Genomic DNA, 19157 nt, shown 5'->3' on the forward strand with positions numbered 1-19157 from the left:
GTTTCAGTGGGGAGGTTTTTTGTCTGCATTTCTCCTGCTTATGACTTTCTGTCTGTAATCTCAGTTTAGGACCCAAGGCCTGTGTGCATTGGGTATTTATTTCTAGATGTGTGTCACCCACTTCCCTGTAGGTACTTGCTTAGAAGCTGTGTCAAGTGTCCCATGGGCACCACCACCCCTGTGGTTTGCTCCGCCTGTCTGCAGCTCCCTCACCGACGTGTGCATCCTCTGCATGTCTGGTTTTCTGCGCTTTTTATTTTTCCCCTGGTTTGAATAGGTCTGATTTGGTGTTCTGATGCTTCTGTTGAGTAGCCAGGTATCCTTTCTGGACAGTTAATAAATGAGCTGACCAAGAGTTAAAATGGAGAAAGCTTAGCTGTTCCTTGTCCCTCCTGTTAAACATAATGCGTTTAGGGGATTATGACTACATGTAATTATCAGAACTGCTAAACAGCACTTTTTACTCATTACATTAGTGTAGAAATAGCATCTTTTTTATTTAATGTGAAACTTATTTTGTGTTGTAGCTGATACTGGTAGCTTCAATTTTTGAAATGTGCTTTCTGGAAAAATAGCACTTGATTATTGTAAAATTATCTTTTTAGGACTAGATACTCATCATTAGTCTGAAAATACTTGTTTTCTAACTCTAGAAAATAAGTTTCTGTGAATGTTTAGATTTTTATTTATTCTAGACTGCTTTAGAATTGTTTGGTATATTCGTATATTTTTCCTTTGGTTTTATTTCCTAGGTTGCACGTTTTCAAAAAATTCCTAATGGTGAAAATGAGATAATGATTCCTGTGTTGACATCAAAAAAAGCAAGTGAATTACCAGTCAGTGAAGTTGCAAGTATTCTCCAAGTAAGTGCTTGGTGGGAATGAAGGGGGAATAGATGGTAAAATCCATCACTTAGACTCTGGGTGAGTGCTCTCCAGTAGAATTTTCTGTTATGAGGGAAATACTCTGTTTTGGCCTGTCCAATACAGTAGCCACTAAACTTGACTATGGGGTACTTGAAGTGTGGATGGTTGAGGTGAGGAACTAAATTAATTTCAGCAAATGTTTGTTATTTGGCACTGAAGCAGCTGCATGTGGCTTCTGGTGTGGCCCCCTGGCCGGACGGTGTGGCTCTAGGGCGTTATCATAACCAGGGACTATCAGTGTGCATGACGGTTAGTTGGATTAGGACAATAATTTAATTTTAATATAAGAGTTAGGAGTTTATCTTTTTTTGTAAGTGTTTTCTAAAGTGAAGTCAAAGCTAAGTGCAGGTTCAGACCTGCAAGTAAACTTTGCTTATGTAATTGAATCTTTTCCTAGTTTAAAAAACACAATATAATAAAGAATAGAGTATTTTTTATTTTTCCTTCAGAGTTCACTTATTTTAATGATGGCATTAAGAACATTGGATATCCTTTTTTTGTTTATTTTGGTTATATTTTATTGTTTTAAACCACTTATATAAAATATGTATAAGTGTTGCAAAACTCTATTATTAAGTTCTGTTATAATACTTTTGGCTAGAGAAACTATTTTAGGGATGCAGGTAAAATGATAGTTACAATAATAAATCATGAGAGACAGTGACTGAAGATTGTAGCTGGTATTCATAGAACCTAAGATATCCCAAGAACCAGTTCATCTTAACTTCATTATTTTGAGTAATTGAAGAACCACAATTTTTCTGCATAAAATAATTATACAGTCCAAGACCAAAAAGTAGTACCAACCTCAGGGTTTTGTTAGGCTCAGAGTACAAGGAGGGCAGTTATGGCCCATTGAATGTTCTTTTGGATAAACTAATTTTAGAGAACAATAAAAACAAAGAAAGCTAAGTAATTAAATAATTAAGTACTTAAAATGTACTGTATTTTGCTTTCTGTATATCATGTTGCTGGTTTGTGTTACTCCTTTCCCCATAGAAAATGGTAAGTTTTTTGTTTGTTTATTAAACTTTGCCTTGTTGCTTAAAAATGATTTTTTTATTGATGTATAATTTACATAAAATATGATGTACCTGTATTAAGTGTACAGTTTGCATTTTGACAAAGTTACCACCTCCACAATTAAGATACAGAACGTTTTCGTCATTCCAAAAATCTCTCTCATTTGTTGCTTTGCAGGTAATCCCTCCCCCTTATATTGTCTCTGGTCTCAGGCAACCACAGATAGTCCTTTGTCAGCACAGATTAGTATTAGGTTTGAGTGTCATAGAAATTCCTATAAATGTGGTCACGCAATATGTACTCTTTGTGTTTTTCTTCCTTGTTCTCTGCTAACGTTTTCAGTAACTTTTGTATGTAAAATCTAATAGGCTGATCTTCAGAATGGTCTAAACAAGTGTGAAGTGAGTCATAGGCGAGCCTTCCATGGCTGGAATGAGTTTGATATCAGTGAAGATGAGCCACTATGGAGGAAGTATATTTCTCAGGTGAGATATTTTATTTGATCCTGTGCTGTGTATTTACATGTATTTTTGTTAGTATAGTTATTTACTTTTGTGAAGTTATTTATGGAGAAAGATAAATTTTTAAAGCTTTTTACCTACATTTTTCCACTTGTTAGGGTTTACTGTTAAGTTAGAATTTCTATAATTTTTGGCATGTACATCTTTAAGGGCCTATGTACATATTCATGGAGGTGATATTACTAACAGTAGGTTTCCTTTGCAGATGTCTAGCTTGTACTTTTTTATTATAGGAGTGCTAATATTTTTTAAGGTAATATCAACTTAGAAAATTAGTAAGAGTTAGGTAATTTAAATCCAGAGTGCCTGGGTATAGATTCCATCTTCTTTTCTTGCTGTATGATTTTTATTCTTCTGAGCCTTATCTATGACATAGCGATCAAACTCCTAGGATATAATAAGCTATTGATAGTTTATAGGTATTTAAATTATATTTTATCAATATCTTAATCTTTTTAGGAAGACTTACTGTGGGATTTTTTCTTAGCTTGATAAAAAGTATGTTAGTGTGAAAAGTTACAAGAATCCTATTGCCAGTTTTCAACTAGCAGGGTTAGTTTGCCCCCCAAAAAATCTTTTTAGTAAGTTGTTACCAATTGCTAATGCCTCTAACTTGCATGTTCTTTTTAAAAAAGATCTGTTTAGCTTTTCTAAAGGACCTTGCCTGTTGAGCCCAAATCTATCAGTCTTAACTTTGCAAATGAGTTTGACTAAAGCAGAAAAATTGTATTTTAAGAGATTAAAGGAATCTTGTATGTGCCTTGTTGTTATGGAATATTTTTATAAGTATTTATCACATTTCCACATTACCTAAAACTTGAGGAGGTTTACTTTGGATTCATAAATGATTTGAGTCACCACTAGGCAGTATGATTTAATGTATTACTTTATTGGTCCTGTTTCAAAGCTAGAGTATCTATATCATGGGATTGCTGTGAGAATGCATGCCAGCCATGTAGTTAAGCATAAGCAGTAATTAATAGGAAATATGAATTGTGAATCATAAAGCAGTGGGCTACTTTTTATTCCTCTTCAGAGAACACTGAATCTGTCATTCTGCGAACAGCTGTCCGGAGCCTGCTTGTCCGCAGGGAGGTGTGCCTAGTGCTGTGGGCACGGCATTTTTAGGGAGAAATAAGAGAGACCGTGGGCGGGCCTTGCCTTCAAGGTGTGATGTAACATCTACATTTTTAGAGGGTTTTATGATTTACACAGTGCGTTAGTATACATTCTTGGTGAATCCTTAGCACAGTCTTCAGTATGAGGTACTTTTTTACCAGATGAGGAACCTGGGGCTTAAAGAGATTGAGGTCACACAAAAGTAGCAGGAGCTGGCTTCAAATCCAGGTCTGTGCCTCAGTTAAGTGCGTGGTTTATGAGCCCTGACTCACGTGGCAGTTGTAGTTTTATTTCGCTAGAGCAGTGATATTCAGTCCTCTACACATAGACTCACTTAGGGTCTAAAACCTGGGCCCTATGCCCAGAAAGTCCAACTTAATTGGTCTGGTGTGAACCTGGGCATTTGTAAGAAGCTCTTCACATGATTGTGAAATGTGACTGGGACCTCTGTGCCAGGGAATGGCACAAGGAGTGGGAAGCAGAGGCATCTGATCTCACAGCTGTGCTACCCAGAGTCTGCGGGCTCTCTGCTGGGTGGGTTCTTTGTAACCCAATTACTTTGTAGCTTATGTAGAGACTGGTGCCATTTTACCAGAGGGACAGTTTCTGGCTACAGATGTCCAGAAGCTGTAAGATGTCCAGCTGGAAGAATTTAGGGTAGCTCTGGCTTTGGCCATTTGAGTCCTGGATGATTGAAACGGTGCTGTCATCCTTTTTCTTTCGACAGTATTATCTCTGCCAGATATGTATTAGCACAACCAGAGCTGGGGAGATCTTCAGCATCTTCTAAGGAGAGGATCTGACTATCTGCTTTTAACTGCCCCAGGACTGTTTCTCATGTGTGGTTCTACAGAATTATAATCTGTACTAACTTACTTAGTTATAGAAATGTTGAGGATTGTTTGAATCTCATAATTTAGATGTTCTACACAGTGTTTAACCTAAATCTTTAGCTAAAAAGAATTTCCCACTTGTTCTAGCTTGAGTAGAAATTCAGAACAGCTGTGTTTATTAAATAAATACACTCAAAATATATATGTACTGTAGGAATTGGTAAATTCTTAGATTTAAAGTATTGATACTTAACATTCTCTTTTTTGGAAAAGTGGTGACTTTTAAATGTAGCTGTGTATGTACCTTTTTTTGGTTGTTGTTAATTGAGGAGAAAGAGAAAATCTCAACCAAATGTAGATTGTTGTAATTTCCCAGTCATGCCACAGTAATTTATTTTCCTAAGCCTTTGTTGTGACGGAACACCACCGTCATTCACACAAAGCTGTTCATTGCTGTTTGTTCTCATTTTCAGTTTAAAAACCCCCTAATCATGCTGCTTCTGGCTTCTGCAGTCATCAGTGTTTTAATGCGGCAGTTCGATGATGCCGTCAGTATCACTGTGGTAAGAAAAAGGACATTTTATTAACTGTTGGTTAATCATATAAATTAGGATTGGCTTTTATTTTGGAGAACAAATGAGAAATGCCTTAATGTTTCTTCATTTTTTTTGTTTGTGTCCCAATTCTGCTTTTGGTTGATGTAATAACAAGTAATGTTCAAGGGTCTGTGTTTGGCATGCATCAACAATCTGATACTTTCACATATATGAAATGTTTTATAATAATTTTCCAGCTAAACTTTAAATTTATTTTACTTTATAACTGAGAATATATTTTGACTAATTGTGAACTAAAGTCTGATGTTTGTGAAATTAAAAATACCACTTAACAATACATGTTATATTTACTATGTAACATTTTATTTTTTCCAGCTAGGCTATTTTAGCATTCATTAAAAATTTCTTCATCTTTTTTTTGCTTGCTCCTATTTCATGTAGTATTCAAAAGTAAGAGCAAGTACAAACATTGATTAAAGGGAGCACCTTGTGCTCAAGAATGCAGTAGAAATTAACATAGAGCTGCAAGTCTTAAACTCTTGCTTGTTTAAGACTCTGATCACATGTTAGTTGTCATGTGTGGCTAAAACTATTTTCATAATGCTAAAATGTTGCTTGTCTTTTTTGCTATAGACATTTGCATCAGTGGCGCCAAAGCAGTGGCGGGTAAAACTATAAGAGCCTTGGCTTAAATCAAAATAATTTCACCAAAATGTATTAGTAGTCATTGTTTTCCTTCATTATTTCTCTTAGGAATGTTATTGATAAAGCAGTAAAAATGAATTTTATCAAATCTTGATTCTTGAATCCTTGGTCCTATAATATTCTGTGTAATGAAATGGGAAGAGGGCATAAAGGACTTTTGTATATAGAGGTACGATGGTTGTCTCAGGAAAAGGTGATTGGGGTGAACTAAACTATGAATTAGCCTTTTACTTGCAAGAATTGTTAGACAGCTATATTTCATAAGACTTGGATAACTGGCATGCTTTTTTTCTGAAAGTGAGTGAAATGAGGCTGTCACTTCAAGAAAAACAACTGACAGAATTTGTTGCTAATGATAAAAATTCAAGCTTTCAAGTGATATTAGAATCTTGTAAAATATTTATGTACTGTGTACTGGGTAGCTTCCCAATATTTAAGGCTTTATTCTAATGTAGTCAATAGTGATTCCAATGAATATTATTTTTTCTTTGCTGTTAAGAAATGTGTCAGCATTTAAAAGATTTGAATAAGCCAGTGAATATTTTCTTTTTTTTTTATTGAAGTATCATTGATATATACAGTCTTACATTGGTTCCAAGTATATAGCATAGTAGTTCAATGTAGTTACCCATATTATTAAATCCTCACCCCTACTAGTGCAGTTATTATCTGTCAACATAGAAAAATGTTAGAGAATCATTGGCTATATTCTCCAAGCTGAACCATCCCTGTGACCAACTTACATTATGATTGAGAATTTTTATGCCCCTTTATCCCCCTCACTCTCCCCACCCACATGGTAAGCACTGTTCACTTCTCATCGTCTGTGAGTCTATTGCTATTTTGTTCATTTTGTATTGTTTTTTAGATTCCACAAATAAGTGAAATCATATGGTATTTGTCTTTCTCTGCCTGGCTTATTTCATTTAGCATGATACCCTCTAGGTCCATCTATGTTTTCACATCAGCAGGATTTCTTTCTTTATTATGGCTGAATAATATTCCATTATGTGTATGTACCACATCTTTATCCATTCATCTGTTGATGGACACTTTGGTTGCTTCTGTATCTTGGCTATTGTAAATAATGTGACAGTAAACATAGGGGAGCAACAATCTTTTTGCATCAGGGATTTGTTTTCTTATTTATTTTTATTAAAGTGTCACTGATATACAATCTTATGAAGGTTTCACATGAGTAACATTGTGGTTTCAACATTTATCCATATTATCAAGTCCTCACTGCACTTCTTCCCGTTGCAGTCCCTGTCGATCAGTGTAGTAAAATGCTATAGAGACATTACTTGTCTTCTCCGTGCTATACTGCCTTCCCAGTGACCTGCCTATATTGTGAGTGATAATTATAATGTCCCTTAATCCCCATCTCCCTCCCACCCACCCTCCTGAAACCCTCCCTGTTGGTAACCACTAGTCCCTTCTTGGAGTCTCAGAGTCTGCTGCTGTTTTCTTCCTTCAGTTTTGCTTTGATTTTATACTCTACAAATGAGTGAAATCATTTGGTACTTGTCTTTCTCTGCCTGGCTTATTTCACTGAGCATAATACCCTCTAGTTCCATCCATGTTGTTGGAAATGGCAGGATTTCTTTTTTTTTGGTATCAGTATAAAATCATATGAGCAACATTGTGGTTACTAAATTCCCCCCATTATCAAGTCCCCTCCACATACCCCATTACAGTCACTGTCCATCAGCGTACTAAGATGCTATAGAGTCACTACTTGTCTTCTCGGTGCTATATTGCCTTCCCTGTGCCCCCCCCTGCCCACGTTGTGTGTGCTAATTGTAATGCCCTTTATTCCCCTTATCCCTCCCTTCCCGTGCACCTCCCCCAGTCTGTTTCCCTTTGGTAACTGTTAGTCCATTCTTGGGTTCTATGAGTCTGCTGCTGTTTTGACCTTCAGTTTTTGCTTCAGTTATTAGACTCTACAGATGAGTGAAATCATTTGGTACTTGTCTTTCTCTGCCTGGCTTATTTCACTGAGCATAATGCCGTCTGGCTCCATCCATGTTGTAGAAATGGTAGGATTTGTTTTCTTCTTATGGCTGAATAATATTCCATTGTGTATATGTACCACATCTTCTTTATCCATTCATCTATTGATGGACACTTAGTTGGCTTCCATTTCTTGGCAAGTTTAAATAGTGCTGAAATAAACATAGGGGTGCATATATCTTTTTCAAACTGGGCTCCTGCATTCTTAGGGTAAATTCCCAGGAGTGGAATTCCTGGGTCAAATGGTATTTCTATTTTTAGTTTTTTGAGGAACCTCCATACTGCTTTCCACAGTGGTTGAACTAATTTATATTCCCACCAGCAGTGTAAGAGGGTTCCCCTTTCTCCACATCCCATTTGTTGTTGTTTGTCTTTTGGATGGTGGCCATCCTAACTGGTGTGAGGTGATATCTCATTGTGTGTTTTTTGCATTCCCTGATAATTAGCGATGTGGAGCATCTTTTCATGTCCCTGTTGAACATCTGAATTTCTTCTTTGGAGAAGTGTCTGTTCATGTCCTCCACCCATTTTTTAATAGGGTTATTTGCTTTTTGGGTGTTGAGGCGTGTGAGGTCTTTATATACTTTGGATGTTAACCACTTGTCAGGTATGTCATTTACAGATATATTTTCCCATACTGTAGGACGCCTTATTGTTCTACTGATGGTGTCCTTTTCTGTACAGAAGCTTTTTAGCATGATGTAGTCCCATTTGTTCATTTTTGATTTTGTTTCCCTTGCCTGAGGAGATGTGTTTGGGAAAAAGTTGCTCATGTTTATGTTCAAGAGATTTTTGCCTATGTCTTCTAAGAGTTTTATGGTTTCATGACTTAACATTCAGGTCTTTGATCCATTGACTTTATTTTAGGATTTCTTTTTATGGGTGAATAAACTGTTGTGTATATGTACCACATTTTCATTATCCATTCATCTATTGATGGGCACTTATGTTGCTTCCATATCTTTGCTATTGTAAATAGTGCAGCGATAAACAAAGGGGTGCATACATCTTTTTGAATCAGGGTTCTTGTTTTCTTCAGGTAAATTTCTAGGAGTGGAATTATTGGGCAAAATGGTTTTTCTATTTTTAGTTTTTTGAGGAACCTCCATATTGCTTTCCATAACTGTTGAACCAATTTGTATTCCCACAAACAGTGTAGGAGTGTTCCCCTTTCTCTGCATCATCACCAGCATTTGTCATTTTTTGTCTTTTGGATAGTGGCCATCCTAACTGGTGTGAGGTGATAGGTTTTAATTTGTCTTTCCCTCATGATTACTGATGGGGAGCATCTTTTCATGTGCCTATTGGCCATCTGAATTTCTTCTTTGGAGAATTTCCTGTTCAGATCCTCTGCCCATTTTTCAATTGGGTTATTTGCTTTTTGGGTGTTGAGGCATGTGAGTTCTTTATATATTTTGGATGTTAACCCCCTGTCGGATATGTCATTCACGAATATACAGTAGGATGCCTTTTTGTTCTACTGATGGTGTCTTTTGCTGTACAGAAGCTTTTTAGCTTGATGTCCCATTTGTTCCTTTTTGCTTTTATTTCCCTTGCCCAAGGAGATGTGTTCAGGGAAAAGTTACTCATGTTTATATTCAAGAGATTTTTGCTTATGTTTTCTTCTAAGAGTTTTATGGTTTCATGACTTACGTTCAGGTCTCTGGTCCTTTTTGACTTTACTTTTGTATATGGAGTTGCCCAATAATCCACTTTCATTCTCTTATGTGTAGCTGTCGAGTTTTGCCAACACCAGTTGTTGAAGAGGCTGTCTTCCCCATTCTATACCAATGGTTTCTTTATCATATATTAATTGGCCCTATATGTGTAAGTTTTTATGTCAGGCTCTCTGTTCTATTCCATCAATTTATGGGTCTGTTCTTGTGCCAGTACCAGATTATTTTGATTACTGTGGTTTTGTAGTAGAGCTTGAAGTTAAGGTGTGTAATTCCCCCCAACTTTGTTCTTCATTCTCAGGATTGCTTTTGCTATTCAGGGTCTTTTGTGGTTCTATGTGAATTTTAGAACTATTTGTTCTAGTTCATTGAACAATGTTGTTGGTATTTTGATAGGGATTGCATAGAATCTGTAGGTTGCTTTAAGTAGGATAGCCATTTTTACAATATTAATTCTTCCTATCCATGAGCACAAGATAGATTTCCATTTATTGGTGTCTTCCTTCATTTCTCTCATGTGTGTCTTTTAGTGTTCAGGGTATAGTTCTTTCATCTCCTTGGTTAGGTTTATTCTTAACTATTTTATTCTTTTTGATGCAATTGTAAATGGAGTTTTTTCCTGATTTCACTTTCTCCTAGTTCATCGTTAGTATATAGGAATACAACAAATTTCTGTATATTAATTTTGTATTCTGCAGCTTTGCTCAATTCATTTATTAGTTCTAGTAGATTTTGGGTGGATTCTTTAGTGTTTTTTATGTACAATATCATGTCATCTACAGACAGTGACAGCCTAACTTCTTCCTTACCAATCTGAATGTCTTTTATTTCTTTGTGTTGTCTGATTGCTGTGGCTAGGACCTCTGGTAAGCGATGAGAGTGGCTAACAGTGTCTTGTTCCTAATCTTAGATGAAAAGCTTTAAGCTTTTCGGTGTTTAGTGTGATGTTGGCTGTGGGTTTGTCATGTGGGCTTTTATTATGTTGAGGTACTTGCCCTGTGTACCCATTTTGTTGAGAGTTTTTAGCATGAATGGATGTTGAATTTTGTCGAATGCCTTTTCAGCATTTATGAAGACAGTCATGTGATTTTTGTCCTTTTTGTTGATGTGGTGTATGATGTTGATGGGTTTTCAAATATTGTACCATTCTTGCATCCCTGGAATAAATCCTAGTTGATCATGCTTTTGATGTATTTTTGAATTCGATTTGTTAATATTCTATTGATTATTTTTGCATCTATGTTCTTCAGGGATATTGGCTGTAATTTTGTTTTTTTGTGGTGTCTTTGCCTGGTTTTGGTATTAGAGTCATGCTGGCCTTTTAGAATGAGCTTGGAAGTATTCCCTCCTTTTCTACTTTTTGGAAAAGTTTAAGGAGGATGGGTATTAGGTCTTCTGTAAATGTTTGATAAAGTTCAGTGGTGATGCCATCTGCTCCAGGCTTTTTGTTCTTAGGTAGTTTTCTGATTACCAATTCAATTTCATTGCTGGTAATTGTTCAGATTTTTCTGTTTCCTGGGTCAGTCTTGAAAGTTGTATTTTTGTAGAAACTTGTCTATTTCATCTAGGTTGTCCAATTTGTCGTCATATACTTTTTCATAGTATTTTCTCATAATTCTTTGTTTTTCTGTGGTGTCTGTTGTGTTTTTTTGTTTTTTCATTTCCGATTCTATTTATGTGTGTAGACTCTCTTTTTCTCTTTATATGTCAGGATGGGGTTTATCTATTCTGTTTATTTTCTCAAAGAACCTGCTCCTGATTTCATTGATTCTATTGTTTTATTCTTCCCAATTTTATTTATTTCTGCTCTGATCTTTATTATGTCCCTCCTACTGACTTTAGGCCACATTTATTCTTCTTTTTGTAGTTTCATTAATTGTGAATTTGGGATTATTCTTTCTTGAGGTAAGCCTGTATTGCTGTATACTTTCCTCTTAGAATTGCCTTCGCTGCGTCCCACTGGTTTTGGGGTGTTTAGCTATTTTTTCATTTGTCTCCAGATATTGCTTGATCTCTGTTTTTTATTTATTTTGTCATTGATCTATTGATTATTTAGGAGCATCTTAAGCCTCCATGTGTTTGTGGGCTTTTTTGTTTTTGCATAATTTCTAGTTTCTTACTTGTGGTCTGAGAAGCTGGTTGGTACAATTTCAATTTTTTAAAATTTAGTGAGGCTCTTTTTATGCCCTAGTATGGGATCTGTTCTCGAGAATGTTCCCCGTGCACTTGAGAAGAATGTGAATCCTGGTGCTTTTGGGTGGAGTGTTCTGTAGATGTCTGTTATGTCCATCTATTCTAATATATTGTTCAGTACCTCTGTCTCCTTACTTATTTTCTGTCTGGTTGATCTATTGATGTGAGTGGTGTGTTGAATTCTCTTAAAATCAATGTGTTGCATTGTATTCCCCTTTAATTCTGGTAGTGTTTGCTTTACATATGTAGGTGCTCCTATGTTGGATGCATAGATATTTATAATGGCTTTGTCCTGTTCTTGGACTGATGCCTTTATCATATAATGTCCTTCTTTGTTTCTTGTTCCTTTCTTTATTTTGAAATCTGTTTTTTCTGATAGAAGTACTGCTACTCCTGCTTTTTTCTTCCTATTATTTACATGAAATAGCTTTTTCCAGGGGATTTTGTTTTCATCTGGTAAATTCATAGAAAGTGGAATTATTGGGTTGTATGGTATTTCTGTTATAGTTTTTTGAGGAACCTCCATACTGCTTTCCACAGTGGCTGCACCAATTTACACTTACATTGTAGGAGGATTCCCTGTTCTCCACATCCTTGCCAACACTTGAGATATTTTCTTTTGAATTGTGGGCATTTTCATTGGTATGAGGTGGTATCCCATTGTGGTTTTAATCTTCATTTCCCTGATGGTTAGTGATGTGGAGCATCTTTTCATGTGCCTGTTTGCCATCTGTATTTCTTCTTTTTATTTTTTATTTTATTTATTTATTTTTTATTAAGGTATTATTGATATACAGTCTTATGAAGCTTTCAAATGAAAAAACAGTGTGGTTACTACATTCACCCATATTATCATGTCCCTCCCCATACCCCATTGCAGTCACTGCCCATCAGTGTAGTAAGGTGCCATAGAGTCACTGTTTGCCTTCTCTGGGCTACACTGTCTTCCCCATGGTCCCCCCCACACACCATGTGTGCTAATCATAATATTCCTTAATCCCCTTCTCCCTCCCTCTCCACTTACCATTCCCCACCCCTCCCCTTTGGTAACCTCTAGTCCCTTCTTGGAGTGTGAGTCTGTTCCTGTTTTGTCCCTTCAGTTTTGCTACGTTGTTATACTCCAAAAATGAGGGAAATCATTTGTTACTTGTCTTTCTCTGACTGGCTTATTTCACTGAGCATAATGTCCTCCAGCTCCATGCATATTGCAAATGGCAGGATTTGTTTTTTTTTTATTGGCTGAATACTATTCCATTGTGTATATGTACCACATATTCTTTATCCATTCATCCTCTGATTGTGTTTCCTCTTTTTAGAAATGACTATTGAAGTCCTCATGAGTGTCTTTTAGTGTTCAGGGTATAGTTCTTTCATCTCCTTGGTTAGGTTTATTCTTAAGTATTTTATTCTTTTTGATGCCCATTTTTTACTTGGATTATGTGGGTTGTTTTGGTGTTGAGGTGTATGAATTCTTAAATATTTTGGATGTTAACCCCAAAGGATTAATTGTTTACATATATATTCTCCCATACTGTAGGTTGCCTGCTGATGATATCTTTTGCTGTCAATTTGATGTTGTGCCACTTGTTCATTTTTGATACGTTTCCCTTGCCTGGGGAAAATATTGCTCATGCTTATGTTCAAGATATTTTTGCCTATGTTTTCTTAAGAGTTTTATGGTTTCATGTCTTACATTTAGGTCTTTAATCCATTTTGAGTTTACTTTTGTGTATGATGTTATGGAGTCATCTAATTTCATTCTCTTGTATGCAGCTGTCCAATTTTTCCTACAGCATTTATTGAAGATACTGTCTTTTCCCGATTGTTTATTCATGCTTTCTTTATTGTATATTAATTGAACATATATACATACATATATATATCAGGGCTTTCTAGTCTGTTCCACTGATCTGTGTCTGTTGTTGTGCCAATACCATACTGTTTTGAGTACTGTAGCTTTGTAGTATAGCTTGAAACAAGGAGCATGATTCCCCAGCTTTGTTTTTTTTATTTCAGGATTGCTTTGGCTACTTGGGGTTTCTTGTGGCTCCATATGAATTGTAGAATCATTTGCTCTTGTTTACTGAAAAATGCCTTTGGTATTTTGATAGGGATTGCGTTGAATCTGTAAACTGCTTTGGGCAGGATGGCTATTTTGATAATATAAATTCTCGTATCCATGAGCATGGAATAGATTTCCATTTATTTATGTTTTCTTTATTTTCTCCCATTTGTGTCTTAGAATTTTTGGAGTACAGGCCTTTCGACTCCTTGGTTAGGTTTATTCCTAGATATTTTATTTTTTTTCATGCAATTGTAAGTGGAATTGTTTTCTTGACTTATTTTTCTGCTAGTTCGTTATTAGTATATAGGAATGGAACAGATTTCTATACATTAATTTTGTATCTTGCGACTTTTCTGAATCCAGTTATTAGTTGTAATAGTTTTATGATGGAGCCTTTAGGGATTTATATATATATATATATATGTCATGTGCAAATAGTGACAGTTTAACGTCTTCCTTACTGATTTGGATTCCTTTTAGGCCTTTGTGTAGTGTGATTGGTGTGGCCATGTACAGTAGTATGTTGAATAAAATATTTTAGGGTGGACATGCTTGTCTTGTTCTTGATCTTAGAGGAAAAGTTAAAAGTTTCTCACCATTGAGTATTATGTTAAGTGTTAGCTTATATATGGCCTTTATTATGTTGAGGTACATTCACTCTATACCCTTTTTGTTGAGAATGTTTATCATAAATGGATGTTGAAGTGTTTGTCAAGCGCTTTTTCAGCATCTGTTGAGGTGATCATATAGTTTTCATCCTTCTTTTTGTTATGGTGGTATATTATTATATTGATTGCTTTTCGAATAATTGTACCATCCTTGTTCCCTGGAATAAATCCCACTTGGTCGTGATGGATTATCCTTTTGTTGTATTTTTGAATTTGGTTTGCTAATATTTTGTTGAGGATTTTTGTATATGTGTTCATCAGGGATATTGGTTATAATTTTCTTTTTCTGTAGTGTCTTTGTCTGGTTTTGGTATTAGAATGATGCTGGTCTCATAGAATGAGTTTGGATATATTCCCTCCTCTTCTGCTTTTTGGAATGTTTTAAGAAGGATGGGTATTAGCTTCTCTTTAAATGTTTGGTAGGATTCACCTGTTAAGTCATCTGGCACTGGAGTTTTGTTTTTTGTGAGTTTTTTCATCACCAGTTCAATTTCATTACTGGTATTTGGTCTGTTCAGAATTTCTGATTTTTCCTGGGTTTGTTTTGGAAGGTTGTATTTTTCTAGGAATTTGTCCATTTCTTCAGTGTTGTCCAATTTATTGGCATATAATTTTTCATAGAATTCACTGATAATCTTTGTGTTTCTGTGGTTTCCATTGTGACTATTCCTTTTTTCATTTCTGATTTTATTTGTGTACTATCTTTTTGATAAGTCTTGTGAGGTTTTTTTTGTTTTTTTCTCAAAGAACCAGCTCTTGGTTTCACTGATTTTTTTCTATTGTTTTCATCTTCTGTATCTTGTTTTTGCTTCAATCTTTATTATGTCCCTCATTCTGCTAACTTTGGGTTTCATTTGTTCTTTTTCTAGTTTCTTTGTGAGTTCAGACTGTTTTGGGATTGTTCTTATTTCTTGGTTCTGTATTTTTATGTACTTCCTTTTTAGTACTTTTTGGCTTCCCACAAATTTTGGGCTGCTGTTTTTGTTTTCAGTTGTCTGCATGTATTGCTTGATTTATGTTTTAAGTTGGCCATTGATCCATTGACCATTTAGTAGCAGCATGTTGTTCAGCCTCTGTGTGTTTGTAGGCTTTTTTTGTTTTCTTTTTGTAATTTATTTATTGTTTCATTCCATAGTGTTCTGAGAGGTTGCTTGATATAATTTCAATCTTTTAGAATTTATTGAGCCCTTTTTTGGCCTAGTATTTGATCTGTTCTGGAGAATGTTCCAAATGTCCTTGAGATATATGTGTATCCTGCTGCTTTTCAGTGGAGTGTTCTGTAGATGTCTGTTAGGTCCATTTTTTCTAATGCATTATTCAGTACTTCTGTCTCCTTACTTATTTTCTGTCTGGTTGGTCTGTCTTTTGGTGTGAGTGGTGTGTTGAAGTCTCCTAAAATGAATGTATTGCGTTCTATCCCCTTTAATTCTGTTAGTATTTTTTTCACATTTTTAGGTGCTCCTATTTTGGGTTCAAAGATAATTTATATTGGTTATATCCTGTTGTTGGACTGGCCCCTTTATTATTACATAATGTCCTTCTTTGTCTGTTGTTCCTTTCTTTGTTTTGAAATCTATTTTGTTTGATAAAAGTACTGCTACTCCTTTTTTCTCCCTATTATATGCATGAAATATCTTTTTCCATCCCTTCCCTTTCATTCTGTTTATCTCTGGATCTGAAATGAGTCTCTTGTAAGCAGCATATCAGTGTGTCTTGTTTATCCATTCTGCCACCCGTGTCTTTCAATTTGTGCATTCAGTCCATTTGCATTCAGGGTAATTATTGATAGGTATGTACTTACTGCCATTTTATTAGTTGTTTTCTGGTTGTTTTTATTGCTCTTCTTTGTTCTTTTTCTCCTCTCTTATACTCTTATCTTGTTATTGATGGTTTTCTTTTGTGTCATGATTGAATTTCTCTTTTAATTTTTTTGTGTCTCTATTATAGGCTTTAGGTTTTTCATTACCATAAGCCTTAAGGATAGCTTCCCAATGATATGTGTCTATATTAAGTTGATGGTTGATGTGTTTTCAACACAGTCTTAAAGTACTTCTTGTTTCTGCTTCCTCTTCAACTCTTTATGTATTAGATGTCATAATCTGTATTTTTTGTGTATCCTTTGACTGAATTAGTGTATAATTTGTTCTACTATGTCTGTTTTAATTTTGTATTTTCTTGGTAATTAGTTCGTTTACTACCTTTACTGTGGGTTTATGTTTACTGGTAAGAACTATTTAGGCTTAGGAACATTTCTATCTATAGCAGTCTCTGTAACATATCTTGTAATGCTTTTGTAGTGGTTATAAATTCCTTCAGCCTTTGTTTATCTGGGAAATGTTTAATCTCTCCTTCAAATTGAAATGATAATCTTGCTGCATGGAGGATTCTTGGTTGAAGGTCTCTCTGTTTCAGTAAATTAAAAATTTCATGCCACTTCCTTCCGACCTGTAAAGGTTTTGCTGAGAATTCTGCTGATAGTCTGATGGGGTTTCCCTTATAAGTAAGACATTTTTTTTCTCTCTGGCTGCTTTCAGTACTCTCATTATCCCAGTCTTTTTCATTTATTTATTATATGTCTTGGTGTTGTCTTCCTGGGGTTCCTTTTGTTAGTGGCTCTCTGTACTTTCATGGCCTGCGTGTCTATTTCCTTCCTCAGATTGGTGAAGTTTTCAACAGTTATTTCCTCAGCAAGACTTACTGTTTTGTCTGTCTCTTTCTGGTACGCCTATTTTGTGAACAGTGTTCATTTGGAGTTGTCACAAAGCTCTTAGCATTCTTTTATTCCTCGATATCCTTTTTTCTCTCTGTTCCTCAGATTCATTGTGACCCTGTTCTGTAATTTCCATTTCATTGGCTCCTCTACGTGCAGTAATCTATTCTTCATTCCCTCCACTGTATATTTCATTTCAGTTCCTCTGTTCTTCATCTCTGAGTCTTCTTTTTCAGTTCTTCTTTTTGTTGAGTTCCTCCCCTGAGATCTTCAGTACTTTTCCAACATTAGTGAGCATGTTTTTGACTGTTACTTTGAAATCTTTATCAAGAAGATTGGTGATCTCCATTACATTTAGCCCTCTTTCTGGTGTCTTGCCCTGTAGTTTTGTTTGGAACATATTCCTTTGCCTCCTCATTTTTGTCAGTCTTTTTGTGTTTCTTCCTTTGTTTTTTGACAGATCTTCTATGCTTCCTGGTCTAATGGCTTTATGAAGAAGGCATTCTGTGGTGTTCAGAAGCTCAACACCCTTTACTCTCCAATGCCCAGTTCTTCTTTGCCATGGAGCCCCAGTTGCTGTTGGTGGGCAGTGGGCAGAGCTGCCTTTCTGTCTGTCTGTCTGACAGCAGTGGTCTATCTAAGTCTGCTGCAGCAGGCATTTTGTCTCAAGCAGCTGTTTGTGTGCCCACCAGTAGCGTTTCTGCCGGGATCATTGTGGGTGGAGTTGCCTCCATCTTGTCTTGTAGTTATGGTGGGGCTGCTGGGCTAACAGGGTATGCAGCCTTCACAATGCAATGATACAAGGAGGTAGGAGTGCTAGGAGCTGGCTCCCAGAGGTATACCCACAAGGGGCAGGAGTCTCAGACTCCCCTAGAGCTCCAACTCTCCTTGGTGTTAAGCCCCATTAATTGTCAAAGCCCAATGCGATGTGGACTCGTGTTCCTAGAGCACATCTCTAGGGCCAGGTGTGCAGAGTTCCTGAGTGCTTTTTCACTCCCCACTCCATTCCTCTTTGTCTCGCTTGTGGGCTGGGCACATGGCTTGGATCCGGATCAGCTGTGGTCCTGCCTCTTTACCCTTTTCTGTGTGGTTTTCTCTGTTTCGCCACATGTGCATGGTCTTTTCTGCAGTCTTCATGTTGTTTTCAGGGTTACTTGTATTTGCTAGAGTTGCTTCCTCAGGATGAGTGTGGGTTTGTGAGGAAGTTTTCACCTTACTTTCCTAGTCTGCCATCTTTTTTCCCCTCCCATTCAATATTTTCTAAATGACTACTGTATGATAATAACAAGTTTCAGTGATTAAAAATTCATTAAAAATACAAAAGAGAGCAATGGATTTTAATATAACAGATTATGAAAAGTTCATTGGTACAGTTTTAGATATTACATTGCAAATTACATTTTATTATATTTTAAATAACTATAGCACTTTTCTAATTTTGTTGTAGCTAAGAAGAATATCAATAATCATTTGAAAAAGCTTTAAAAATACTCCTCCCTTTTCCAATATCTGCATGAGGCTGGATTTTCTTTATATATTCAGTTAGTCAACATATTACAGTAAATTTAAAGCAAAAGCAAATATGAAAATCCAGATTTCTAAGGCAGAAATTAAAGAGAAAAATTGAAAACTGCCATTTTCTCACAAATTTTTTAAAAATACACTTTTCATAAAAAAGGTTAACGTGTTAATATGTAAATGGACTTACTACTTTTTTAGATGCATTAATAAGTAGAAATTAAAACTGAGTAACTGATAAAGTACTTAATATTAAATATCAGCAGGTATAATTCACATAAAGAAAAGCTAGTTTTCCATTTGTAAGAGCTAAAGAGATTCTGAGGTTGAAAAGCTTGGAAGCTGTCCCAGGGAGGCAGAGCACTGTGGGCGTTGGTGGTTGCCCCCCACACCTCAGAGCAACATTGTAATTTCTTCCCCAGCTGATCTGAAAGTTTAGTATCTGGTGTCTTGGGATTGCAGATAGAGTCAGAAAAATAAAGTAGGATTAGCAGTTATTTCTGCAGTTAGAATATCTAATTTAAAAGGTTGTTTCTTTGTTTTGTTTAGGCAATACTTATCGTTGTTACAGTTGCCTTTGTTCAGGTGAGTAGTCTGTTTTGCCTACATGAAAATGGTATTTTAGTTAAT

General features: G+C 35.8%; 1 protein-coding gene across 6 annotated transcripts in view; it reads left to right on the forward strand.

Moving 5' to 3' along the window:
- Positions 1–19157, forward strand: part of ATP2C1 (ATPase secretory pathway Ca2+ transporting 1) — a 194496-nt gene that overhangs the window by 107113 nt on the left and 68226 nt on the right. For 5 of the 6 annotated variants that reach the window (XM_057491448.1, XM_057491450.1, XM_057491449.1 and 2 more), the window contains 5 exons: positions 753–863; positions 2318–2434; positions 4896–4985; positions 7625–7723; positions 19077–19112. In XM_057491448.1, the coding sequence (XP_057347431.1) occupies positions 753–863; positions 2318–2434; positions 4896–4985; positions 7625–7723; positions 19077–19112 (453 nt within the window). The remainder of the gene's footprint in view (positions 1–752; positions 864–2317; positions 2435–4895; positions 4986–7624; positions 7724–19076; positions 19113–19157) is intronic. The other variant, XM_036894770.2, reaches the window with a different exon arrangement.

This window comes from Manis pentadactyla, chromosome 14 (genome assembly GCF_030020395.1).
Source record: "Manis pentadactyla isolate mManPen7 chromosome 14, mManPen7.hap1, whole genome shotgun sequence".
NCBI lineage: Eukaryota > Metazoa > Chordata > Mammalia > Pholidota > Manidae > Manis > Manis pentadactyla.